Source organism: Pholis gunnellus, assembly GCF_910591455.1.
Source record: "Pholis gunnellus genome assembly, chromosome: 8".
In the NCBI taxonomy this organism is placed as follows: domain Eukaryota; kingdom Metazoa; phylum Chordata; class Actinopteri; order Perciformes; family Pholidae; genus Pholis; species Pholis gunnellus.
Genome location: NC_136534.1, coordinates 12,487,237 through 12,499,833, shown reverse-complemented (window position 1 = coordinate 12,499,833; position 12,597 = coordinate 12,487,237). Strand labels below are relative to the sequence as shown.

General features: G+C 39.7%; 1 protein-coding gene across 1 annotated transcript; it reads right to left on the bottom strand.

Moving 5' to 3' along the window:
• Positions 1-2,474: 2,474 nt before the first annotated feature.
• On the bottom strand, positions 2,475-11,842 carry LOC306700146 (uncharacterized protein). Its single transcript, XM_079165072.1, has 5 exons — positions 11,598-11,842; positions 6,554-6,689; positions 5,245-5,585; positions 4,510-4,780; positions 2,475-4,279 (listed from the first exon to the last, which is right to left on the bottom strand). The coding sequence occupies exons 1-5, from the start codon at positions 11,655-11,657 to the stop codon at positions 4,116-4,118; spliced, it is 972 nt and encodes a 323-aa protein (XP_079021198.1). The 5' UTR covers positions 11,658-11,842; the 3' UTR covers positions 2,475-4,115.
• Positions 11,843-12,597: the final 755 nt, after the last annotated feature.

Sequence of the window (12,597 nt, the reverse complement as noted above, 5' to 3'; positions counted from 1 at the left end):
AGATATTTTATGAAGTACAAACTGAACTGAAAGTGCACCTTCAAATAGCTAATTTCTGAAATGTTTAAGGTGCTGTGAAAATATTCTTGTCAATATTTCCATACAATGACTGAAGTATTATTTGTTCAGGACATCTTTGAATCCACGCAGAATGAAAAAAAGAGATATTTCAAAGTAAAAGTCGCATCGCGTTTGGTGTGAACACAGCATAACCCTAACCCTTATCCTGTGCCACGTCCCCAGCTGAAATTAGACAAATTGTCTCATGAATGAGATTTTGAAGGGCTTTAACTTTGGAATCCTACATCAGAATGTCCTGGCCACGCCCCCAGCCCAAAGCAATGGGATTTGTCTAATTTCAGATTAGATTTTAGAGGAAATGGTCCATAGTTACAAAATCATCTCACAACAAGTTAATAGCAGACCACGTCAAGGTGTCACTCAGAGAGTACCAGGACATTCTAATGTAGCATTTCAAAATTAAAGCCCTTCAGAATCTCATTCATGAGCTAACTTCAAATCACATTCAAAAGACAGTTTGTCTAATTTTAGATTAGATTTAAGAGGAAATGGTGCATAGTTACAAAATAATTTCCCTTCAGGTCAATAGCAGACCACCTCAAGGTGTTACTCAGAGAGTACCAGGACATTCTAATGTAGCATTTCAAAATTAAAGCCCTTCAAAATCTCATTCATGAGCTAACTTCAAATCACATTCGTGAGACAATTTGTCTAATTACAGGTGGTTACCCCTTAACCTCTTCCCAAGGTCCTAGACACTCGAGACTGATACCCATTAAACCGCAATGACAGCTTTAGTGATGGTAGAGCCCACTTCCAAGGCTCTCTGACCTTTTTGTCACCCGAACCCTAACCCTAGCCCTTATCCTGTGCTTGGCCATGCCCCCAGCCCCACCATGCAAGAAGGGCCAGATTAATGTTTACACTATTCTTACACTTTACTATTACCATAGTGTATCACTTATTTGAAACGTATACCGGAGTTCTGTTGACTTTCAGCCATTTGCTGTTTACTTAATGATATATGACTTTCAGTGTCTTCCTGACTTTCACCAGCCTCTTTCGTCTGCCATTTGTGTTTTCTTCTCTGCATCATCAGGTTTTTGAAAAACATCAGACCATTTGGCTCCATTCACATGCTGCTGGGTTGGTTTAACACAGTGGTTTGAAAACTTTTTTTTCTGCCATATTTGCAAGATTCTTGAGGCTGGGAGGAAATGAACAGAAGCTATTAGTGTTTTTACCTGCTACTGACCTTTCAATACAGGAACATTTAATACAACATTGTCAACCCAGTAGCCCATTAAAAACTAAAAGTGCCCAGTCAGAGCTATGATCTATTTACACTATGAATTTCTGTAGAATGCTTGGAAGGCTTGCTAAAGAATCTGGACTCGGTTTTGCCTTTTTCCGCACAGAGAATACAATAGAGAGGAAACATACAATTACTGCCTCATAGGCCAAAAACGATGCAGATTTTGTGTATGTGTTAGGGAAAGATAGGTAGGAAGGGGGGGATAAATGGGAAAGAGATCTGTATTGTTGTGCTGTGTGGATGTGTGTTCATACGAGAGCGAAGAAGGAATGCATGCTCTTATAGTCAGACCAATCCCCAAATCCAAATAAATGACAAACAGCCAGTTTTAGATTTGCATTACAGCCACATCTTTTATACAGTGGTGAACCTCGTAAGATACATGATTTCAGCAAGACAACTCTCTATTGGCCACCTCATGTGCTTGTGTCATGATTTTATCTGCAAGTTGTTTTCTGGTTGGTCCCCACAAAGTGTAGGTGTTTATTTGTTCAAATCAAGGCTTCAGTCAATTCATATTCAACTTTGAAATTAAAATGAAAGATTCCTTATATTTATAAAGAATTCATTATTCTTTAATCATGTATTAAATGCATTTATTTGAAAAAAAACCCCAGATATTGAAATTGGCAATGAATTGAACAGAGACTTGTCAAATACACTAAAAATATAAAAAAAACTAAACAGCAGTAGGCACAAAGAGGCTTCGATCATGTGTAAATACTGTACAATCCCAATTTGTCACTGACTTTTTAACCTGGATTATAGTCTAAGGAAATATAAATTAATACATAAACACTATAGTATCAACATACTGTATACATTTAGAGATCCTGGAAGAGAGGATATTGTGTCATCATCTTTAAGTGCTAACCCTAATCCTCTATATAAGGTTTATGTCAGACATTTCTCAGACATTTCTGTTGGTATGGACGACGGGTGAAGAGTTTTTTTTAGACCAAACTGGAACAGAAATATTCCAGTTGAGGTTCTGTACAGCTCGAAGGTCAAAGCAACTGTAAATGAATATACAATGTTTTGTGAAGCACGGAGGATTCAAGTGCCCAACAAATGTCACAGTAGCCCCACCTCCCTGTATGTATCGACCACGGATCCCAGTCATTTTGATAACCAAAAGGTAGTTTAAAAAAACATTTATTTGACCCTTTCACAGAGATTGTAAGGCCACAGATAGCGCTGCTTCAAGACAACAGTTCTCCCATTTCAGTAAGAGGCTGATGTGAAAAGCAGTATTTGACACACAATAAGCAGTATATTGCTGGTGTTAAAATTCATCACAGAGGACAAATTCCCAATATTTTCACGAACATATTTAACAGGCTGTATACAAGTCAGAATGATGCACTAACAATAGGGAATACCACCACGTGGTCTGTTAACTGCCTCCTGTATGAAGCTCCTAACGTCTCTGGAAGGTCCCATGCTCCTTTGGTTGGTTTAGTGTCGTAAAGATTGAGAATTAGGAAATGAGTTTAAAATCTGACATGCTTACACTATCTTACATTGAAACTAATTAAAAAAACAATTTGTAAATTGTGCATAAATTACATATTTGGGATAATCCTGTCATGTACATTTTCATTGTCCCTTTGAGTTCACGCTTGCTATTGTAGCTGTAGTTGACAGTCAGAAAGGAATGTGCTTTGGCCGCTTCAAAAAAATGTTGGTCATTTCTACGGTTTCTGAACTATAGTCATTAATCTTGGCTCTACTTTAGCAATCCTGCTCCACATGCTTGCAGCACTCAGTCATCAAATAAAATGGTCCTGAAAATATTACTAATATCCGATGCAAGGCTGAGGCACGACATAAAGCTACCACTGTTTGAATATAGCAAATAAAATGGCTTATGGAAATCTCTTATCAAAACAAAAATCATTTGGCAAAAACAATTAAAGCATATTTATATTTGGAAAGTTCTATAAATGTCAAATATCTGTGAGAAAACAACACAAATATGTACCTATAAGAGTAACAAAATCTCAATACTGGACAGCATATGAAAACACAGGAATTCCTTATAACAAAAAAAAAAAAAATCTTCAATTCAGCGAAGAAAGCATACAGAAAATGAAATGTAACAAGGAAAAATTATAAGTCATTTTGACTTCAAATAAAAGGGAAAAGGGTTACATTTTTTTCTAGGCCCTTGTTAATATTAATCCCATGTGTGGTACCTTTCCAAATAACAGCATTCAAAATGTGTTGAGGCTATTCATATGTTTCTTTGAACTTCATCAATGTTGTTAAGCCAAGCTGGGACAGTTCAGACTGTAGCTCTGCCAAATGGGACAATCGATTTGTCCGCAACGCAGAACCAAGTCCCGCCACGTGTGGTTCAGCTTAGAGAAGTAATGTGGGTCGAAAAGGCACAGTGTTTTCAATACTTTGAAGCGGATTACTCTCCTAGACTAGAACAGTAGTGATCCATCTCGATACTCTAGAAAAGATTCCTTTCTTGAAATTTAAGATGTGTATTTAATGTCCAACTCCGTCCCCAGAATGGAATGATAGGAATGTATTTTTACTATGACCTTTTCTTCACAAACACTGAACATCATAAAGCAAGACGTGAAACTGTAGTAGAGGAAGAAGGCAGGACATTATTTTTTTTCCCCCAAATGGTGGGAGCACTGAAGAAGAGCAGAGGTGTTTGACTTTAAACTTCATCCAGAGGAACATCTCCAGTTGTTTATAAATCCATTGTTAGACGTGATTGGGAGGAGAAAGACTCCATTGAATGTCCCTATTGGTGAGTTCAGGCGTAGAACTCTTTGGTGGGTGCTTTGTGATAGGCTGTTGTGGAAACTTTGGTGTCTCCCAGGTCGTAGCTACCTTCGTCCTTCTTCTTCATACGGTAGGTGAGGAGGAGGAGGAGGAAAACCGCACAGAGGAATCCAACCACTCCACATGCTATCACCGCTGGAGATGACATAAGGAAAGATTGAAATATATTTTCTTAACAAGTGTCCCATACTTGCTGCAAATGTTTCACAATATTTGGCAAAATGTATTCATCAAAAATCGAAATCCTAATGTTCCTAACAGAAAATAAGTTTGCAAATTCGGCAACTAAAAACGAATCACCTCATTAAACCAGACATGTGGGAACAATAAAGATGCAGTAAAGCCTAGTGCACATCTGTCCTCACCTGCCAGCACTTCTGTCCTCTCCCACATGTTCTCAGAGGTCACCTCCTCTGGAGGGCCCATCTCAAGTTTTCTGCCTCGGCCATTTTCGGGCAGAATTTCATTTTCGACCACTTCGATCAGGACTTCATCGCCACGGTTTCTGGGTGTTGAGACATCCCACATATCCAGACTGTTGTCCTTGTCGGTATGATTGATTACAGTGATGTCTATGCCCGATGTGGTTGCAGTAGTTTCACTGGGATGCATGGTGGTGGAGCTGGAGCCGGTACTCTGTGTGAACCAATCATTAAATGTATTATGCACTGGATAACAAAGTAGGGCCGGAAACAAGCGTTCAGGCATAATGTGGTTTTGAATACTTCCTGGATAGCGCCATATAAATCATGAAATGGACATTGGAAATATATTCTTAAAGCTCTTAAAGTTGTATTATTTCATGTCATAGAATAATAAATATTAAAAGCAGTCTCACTATAACAACTCTCACCATCAGTCAAAATGCATATAACTGTATGTACTGATGTATTTTTGGGAGGGCTTTGGTTCATACAGATGTTGGAAATCAACAGTGCAATTGGATGTTATTCTGTTAATCATTAACAATGTCCAAAAACATTTCTTGGCAGTTACACCATTTGTAATATTTCTTTGAATCTCTTCGATAACCAACAGTATATTAATCATGGTTTATCTTTGAGAGAAGGATTTGTGTAAAAGGAAAAGCAATAGTTAACCTCATCACTGTTGTCCCCGTCAGGTAATATGAATGATGTCGTCTCTGCGTCCGTCACTTTGGTTGACGGGTTCTGGCTGCCTGTTGCTGTGGTTGACGGGTTGTGGCTGCCTGTTGCTGTGGTTGACGGGTTGTGGCTGCCTGTTGCTGTGGTTGACGGGTTGTGGCTGCCTGTTGCTGTGGTTGACGGGTTCTGGCTGCCTGTTGCTGTGGTTGACGGGCTGAGAGGAGAGGCTGCTGATGGCGGTGGTTGAGTTGAAACCATTTCTTTGGAGACTGTGGTCTGAGAGAAGTTCAGAACCTTCCTGAGTATCTCCTCTGTATCTGTGAAGTTGCTGGAAGCTGAGACACAAGAAACAATCACCACAAATTCTCACACTTCAGAGGGAGTATAATTTCAACCTGGCACCACAACTGATTTCGGTATAAAAACAACATTTGCATTGATTTTTTTTTTTTTTTAATCATTTAAGACTATGACTTACTTTATGGTTTGAGAAGATTTTCCTACTTCATAAAACAAATAAATCAATTAAAAATCCATTGGATTATTTGAAAAATGAATTGCCATAAAGCTAAAAACAAGGCAGTTATCCTCAAAGTTGACATTTTGTAGATATGTTAATAATAGCATAGTGACGCAATGTTAAAATGTGCCCTCGAGGCGTTAGTCAACCAGTTCTTTTCACACGCAGAAGGAATGCAATCTGTGAGCTTTCTACTGGAAATTACCTAACCACATTTCAGTTTCTTTTGTGATCACACTAAATGTTTCAAGACATTGTTCACTGTCGGCATCAAGATGAGTCATTGATAATGAAGGCAGAGAGTGTCTGACATCTGTGCTCTTCCAATAAAACCTCACATGGTTAACTCCACATCACCTCAGGACAAACATCTGGCACTGTGAGCGAGTGCTTCTGTATCTGAATATGCAAGCACTTGTGTCGACAGTACAAATGTTGCTTATTTGTCTAACATTTGTAAATGAGTGGATGGAGTATTAGATTAGGGAACACACCACGAGATGAGGAAAACTAACTGCCTGAAAGGAAACTTGAAGACAGAAGTCTGGGCCAAAATTAAGACTAAGATCATCTCAGTCCCATTGTAAGTGTAGATGATTTGGGGAAACAGTGCCCTGGAGTGTTGAAGTTATGATTTGAAAAAGAAAAACAGAAAGTCCAGATGACTCATTTTCACTTTGCCTTAAGTTTACTAAATGAAGATGCATTTGAGAACCCTTCATTTAACTGCATAAACTAAGAATGTTATGTTGCAATAATAATAACCCTAAATCCTATCCTTACCATAGTCTCCAGATCCAGAGCCTGAGCCGTTGCCGTCATCACCATCTTCATCATCTATTGGGAGGCCCCCCGACGTGCGGCCCTCTAGGTACAGGTCATCTGTTGTGGAGAAGGTCGTCTGCGAGGAGACAAAGAGCTGGAAGAGAGAAAAAGATTTACAGATTATGAGCCAAGCAGGAGAGAAAAACGAAGAGCGAAGAAGAGAGGCGACACAGAGACCTCCTTTTTTCACACTTGCAGAATTCCTTCCACTAATCGAAAACATGTGAACCTCGCTACAGTTTGTGAGTAGGACAATATCTCTCACAGCCAATGACCTATGCAAGCCAAATATGCCAGAGTGTTCACTGGCGTCTGTGAGTTTAACCATCGGGTTAAGTAGCATGTACAGTAGATTGAGGCCGTTTCTATTTTTGTTCATTTCATGTGTGTGGCAGTCATTCTTGATGCTTCACAGAGCCACAAAGCAAAGATCCAAGTGTGTCTGAAGCTGTCTGTCGTATCTCTCCCTCCTCCCTCCTCCACTCAAAATCAACACAAAGAACATGAGGTGGACACGCGCACACTGGAAAAAAAATAAAATAAAAAAAAAAATGTCCATAAGATTGCAGCGTAGGAAAACCTCCCACTAACCCAAACAATACAAAGAAGGAGGTTGATGAAAACCAAAACACTACTTGTCTCGTCATCTAAAGCTTAGTCTGACGTTAAAAACTAGGCGGCACCCAAATAAATGAGGTACTTAAATAAATTGAGTAATTTACCAGCTTGTCTCAACGCCTGAAGCAGAACAAAACAAGCCGATATAGATGGTAATACAACAAACGGCTTGAGCAGACAGAAAGCAACCAGACAATGAGTCTGAAATTCAAAGAGAGAGGACTGGCTCCTCAGATGTTGGTAGTAAGACAGCGAGACAGACACTCACACAGGACTGGATGAATATGGCCCATTGAGGACTGAACTATGTCTGGTATGTATACTATGCTTCCACTAACACAGGTGCTGAGAGAGGGAGAAAGGAAGGAAAGGACAGGATAGGGACAGTACTGTTTGTTTCTAAAAAACAGGTGTTGGTGAAACATGAGGGGATCTTTTAGTGCAATAAATAATCACACTTGGGAGAAGTTAAACGGTATAAATTAACTCTATTCTAGAGTCTTCTTGTGTCAACACTTGCCTTTCATTTGGCAGTATAAAGAAGAATAGATACAGATCTAAAATGTGTGCATTTATTCTATAAGTGCAGAGCAAAGCACTTCACCTACTAATGCCAGTGGCTTCATTCAGCTTGGACCACATTGATGTGATCAATCAAACTACTGTAGCTCAAGGCTCAAGACAAACTGTTCAGCTCGCGCTCCTTTGTGACTCCTTAGACGTCTGACTGTTTTGTTCAAGTTACCGATGCAGCGAGAGAAAATAATTCTGAGATAAACCAGATGTTGTGTTCCCATTGTGGTGAAACAGGCCAAACATGAAATCATTAACATGATGTTTCAGAAGACAGCAGAGTCTCAATGGCAGAAGGGGCTCTTGCGTTCTTACCGTCATTAAATCAGGGATTACAAAAGCAGATGCTGTGCTTGTCAAAACGAAACTGGAACTGCTGCAGACATTAAAACTTACTCTTTAAACTTGTCTTCCCTTCTGAGGGCACTACCACTACTACTACTACTACTACTACTACTACTACTACTACTACTACTACTACTACTACTACTACTACTACTACTACTACTACTACTACTACTACTACTACTACTACTACTACTACTACTACTACTACTACTACTACTACTACTACTACTACTACTACTACTACTACTACTACTACTACTACTACTACAGGTGGTGTTGAGTTTAAACAAAACCACTCACGTACAGAGGAAACTCATTTCATGATTATAGTATGCTATTGGAGAAACAGAACAGAGCTCAAACAGGTTTGTGTTAAGGAGAACATGATAAGATCATATTTTCACAAAATTAAGCTTAAAGTCTATAAAAATCATATTAATAACTGAATCATTGCCAATCCCTTCTGGAGGTATGAGCCGGCCCAAACGGCAGCAGCTAATATTTATTTGTACGATTGATGCATCGATAACATTTTCTTGTCAATTAATCATTAAGTTAATTAAAATGCCAGGACATAGTGAGGATCACGCATCCACAGTGAATCATCTGCTGTTGATTGACTAATGGACTGTGTGCTCCAACACATGTGCAGACACTGTCAGCTATCAGTCTCTTTGTCCATCCATTTCACCAGAAAGAAGTTATGCACTAGGGTTTACTGGAAGACTTGACTCGGTCAGTCAGAGGTTACACACATCTGGAAAACACATAGCACACACACACACACACACACACACACACACACACACACACACAGACCGTATATAACCATCTGGTGTCCCGGTGCTTTGTCCAAGTGAAGACAGTTTTCTGGAAACAGCCTGGTTGCAGTGATAAAACACTACAGGCGTGCAATAGGGAGCGTGAATGAGTCCGTTTGGGGGAATGCTTTATTAAAACTTGTTATCGACAAATCCATATTTTTGTGACTCCTGGATTAATAGCTATTACAGCAAATATATTTCCATATGAAGTGGAAGTCAATGCTAATGAGAGGGCGAGGTTGTGTAACAGCCAAAAGTACACAGCTGACCTGTCATCACCATCTAGATAGCAGCAGCAGCAGCAGCACAGTGGTTGAGGGGGCGTATGTTTGACCAGAGCTACGAGTCATAAAGGGTCGGACCACACTCTGCGTCTAATGTGTCGGTTTACTTAACAGCAGTTATAGTCTCCAAAGGCTTCACAAAAGGTAAAATATTTCATAGCAAAAGAATCTGTAATCAACTCAGGGTAAACAGACGCCATATTGTGTCACAACTCTGTTGGCCTGGGTAGAGTTATTGACACAATATTGCCTTCCATCTTTACCCATTGAGGATGTTATGATGTCCTTAACTGAGATATGTATCGCAGTTATTTGTACCTGCTCACCCTAAACTAAAAAGGTCTTGGTCCACAATATTTGGCAAAAGATCAGATTTCATCAGTTCATTAAGTTAAGAAATATGAAAATTGCTGTGGTAGAGCAAAGAGCAGTGTAAGACAGCATTCCTTTCACCACTGATATGTGGTGAAAACCCCACTGGTGTTTCCCATTGTAAAAGAAATGGTACCCTCAGGGTTTACCCTTTTAACTCTTTTGAGGTCTAGTTGAACATGTCAGACGTACAACCAACAAAGGACTCAAAGAAACAGTCCGGCAGCAAATCAGATGCAGTCAGACAGCCGGGACAGAGAACAGTGTCGTGACTAATATGTTGTGAATAATACTGTGCTGCTGAGAGCACATGAATGTTTATACCAGCTTGGGATGTCAACCTACCATTTCTACATTCATGAATTATCATCAGTACAATTTTACCGTCACCTGTGTGTTTTAGACGCACTTTGAACACAACCATAAATAGAGAGGGGGTGACACATGCTTCCTCTTGCCTACTATGGCTGGGTGTGTGTGTAACACATGCAGCTACATGCTTGCCTGGACTAGCCCAGCGGGACTTACTCTGAGTCATCCATCCAGAAAATGATAAAACTACCGGCTCAAAACTCACAAGCCGGTTACAACATTCATTTTTCACATGTGAGCAACGTCACTGACTGACTAACCAGTAATTCTACAGCTACATTCAGTTTGATATACGACGTAACCCGTCACGCCCAGCAATTTAGTGTGCGTTAGTGGTATGAAATAGGGAGTCAATCAAAGCATTTGTGGAGCAGAGTATGACACATTACAATAAATGTTGCTGATAAAAGTACAGTTTTAGCAGTTAAACTAATAGCAATCCCATCTGTTTGCAATACTTAGTTGTCAGATTAAAATTCATGAGGCTTTAGGTGGGAAAAAAAATGACATTAAACTGTATTAATTCGCTCTCTGTCTTTACAACTTGTTCAGTATTAAGCCAAAGTTTACCGTCTTGCCTCGGCTACACATATCCAGCGGGACAGATCAGGTTTCTGATTTCTTCCTCTCACAATATACAGTCCATAAATCATATGAAATATCATGCATTTCTGGAGGGGTGGCAAAGTGTCCTGGCTCTTGTTAGAGACTTTTACAGTGAAATAAATCATCTAACTAGGATATTTTTGCACATGTGACAAACAATTGTCATTTCCGGTGTTTTCCAGCTTTACAACAGACAGACACACGCACATACCCACACAAAGAGAGAGAGAGAGGGGTAAAGAGAGTGAAGTTTTCTCTAGTTTAGGACAGGTCCGACTTGTCAGGTCAGGCAGGATTTTGTCACTCTTAGCATTTTTATCCCAGTTAATTATTCATCAATTTCCGATACAGAATTTAATCTAGCAAATAATGACATTGTACAACTTGACACTTGCCCTGTGTGGATGGGTAGTTCAGGGCATGTCTGGAGGTTTGGGTTTACATGTCAAAGCTGTGAGGTGGAGGCTGAACAGACTTTGGCCCTGTATGAACTTGACACCAACTGGAAGCCTGAACTTGGCTTGAATACACAGTCTGTGGGTGAATACCAGCAAACCGGGGCTAACTGCTCCCACGTACAACAGTCCGCAGTTTGCTGTAACTCTAATGTGAATACTGTTACTTCCTGGAAGAAATCATCAGCATATGCTTTAAACATTTGTTTTCAGTTGTTCATTTCTAACACATGTTGGGCATCATAAAACGTCCAGGTGGACCAATTAGTAAAAGTAGGCTATTTCAGGAAAACATACTTAACGGCCTAACATTAGACTTTATTCCTGAATAAAGGAAAAACACAACCAGAACTGGCAACAGAACAAAATTAACAGTAAACTTTAGGGAGGCTGGCATTATCTAAATGTATCTCAGCGGCCAATTAATTAAGGTCTTTTCTCGGGATAAAAAAAGACAAAAAGTCAAGATCACCGAGCCACATCACATTCAGGTTTTAAACAACGACGTGTTTAGATATTTTCAATAAAAGCGAAATTGCAAGCGACTTACTTTTTCACTGATGAAACCAGTCGCCAGCCCGAAGAGGAACAACAACCGCAGATTCCTCATCGTATAACTCCCGAAAAAAGACGGCAGTTGTAAGAGTTAAATATATAAAGTGAGAAAAAAAACCTTGAATATATGTATGTGCTCAAAGGCAAAATTAAGTAGTTCCGCTGATTGCTCAACACGTCTTCGGCTACTTTGTTAAATCTCAGCTCTCTAGCAGCAGACTGGACGCGTTGTCCTGTGGAGTTTCTCTGGAAAAGTTGTTTGGACTGCTCGTGCAGCGTGGCTCCGCGGTGACGTCAGCACGGCATGACGTCCACTAAAGAAGGTAGGCTGGGGGCGCGTCTTAATGGAAACACACGCGCACGCACGCACACACACACGCGTGTGTATATATGGTGACTCAATTTTAGGAATGCGAGGGGGAACAACACAGGGTGGATTATTTAATAGTTGGAAACATACAAATGAAATTAAAAAAAGATTAATTCACACCATTTTCATAACTAAATTGAAAGTCAGTAATCACTAAGAAGTGTTAATGTGGCCTATGTTTTATAAGAAACCATCAATCAAAACTCTCTCAAGAGGATGGTGCTGACTGGTGTTTTGGTGAATCAGAACATACTTAATTGACACCTCAGTGTTAGCGAAACAAATACTAACCAGACTGCAAAGCATAAAGTACAGCAGTTTCTCTTTAAAAAGATAATAAAATGTTCCTAAAATAAAATGGTAAACGAGTAGCTTTTGAGAGCCTACTAAATAACGCTGTTGGCAGTGGCTTCTATATGGCATTAAGTGCAGTATGTTATAGCTCAGAGGTAAACAAAATCATACATTTCCACCCATGAGTGGCAGTGTTTTATTTCAGTGTAACTTTTAAGTACAGAGAATTCAACAAACATTTTAGTATCCCATACGGTTTCGTTTTACTCCTTTTATATTTGAGATAACCAACGTGTGCTACCACTGCAGCGTGTAGACAAGCTTCAGCTAA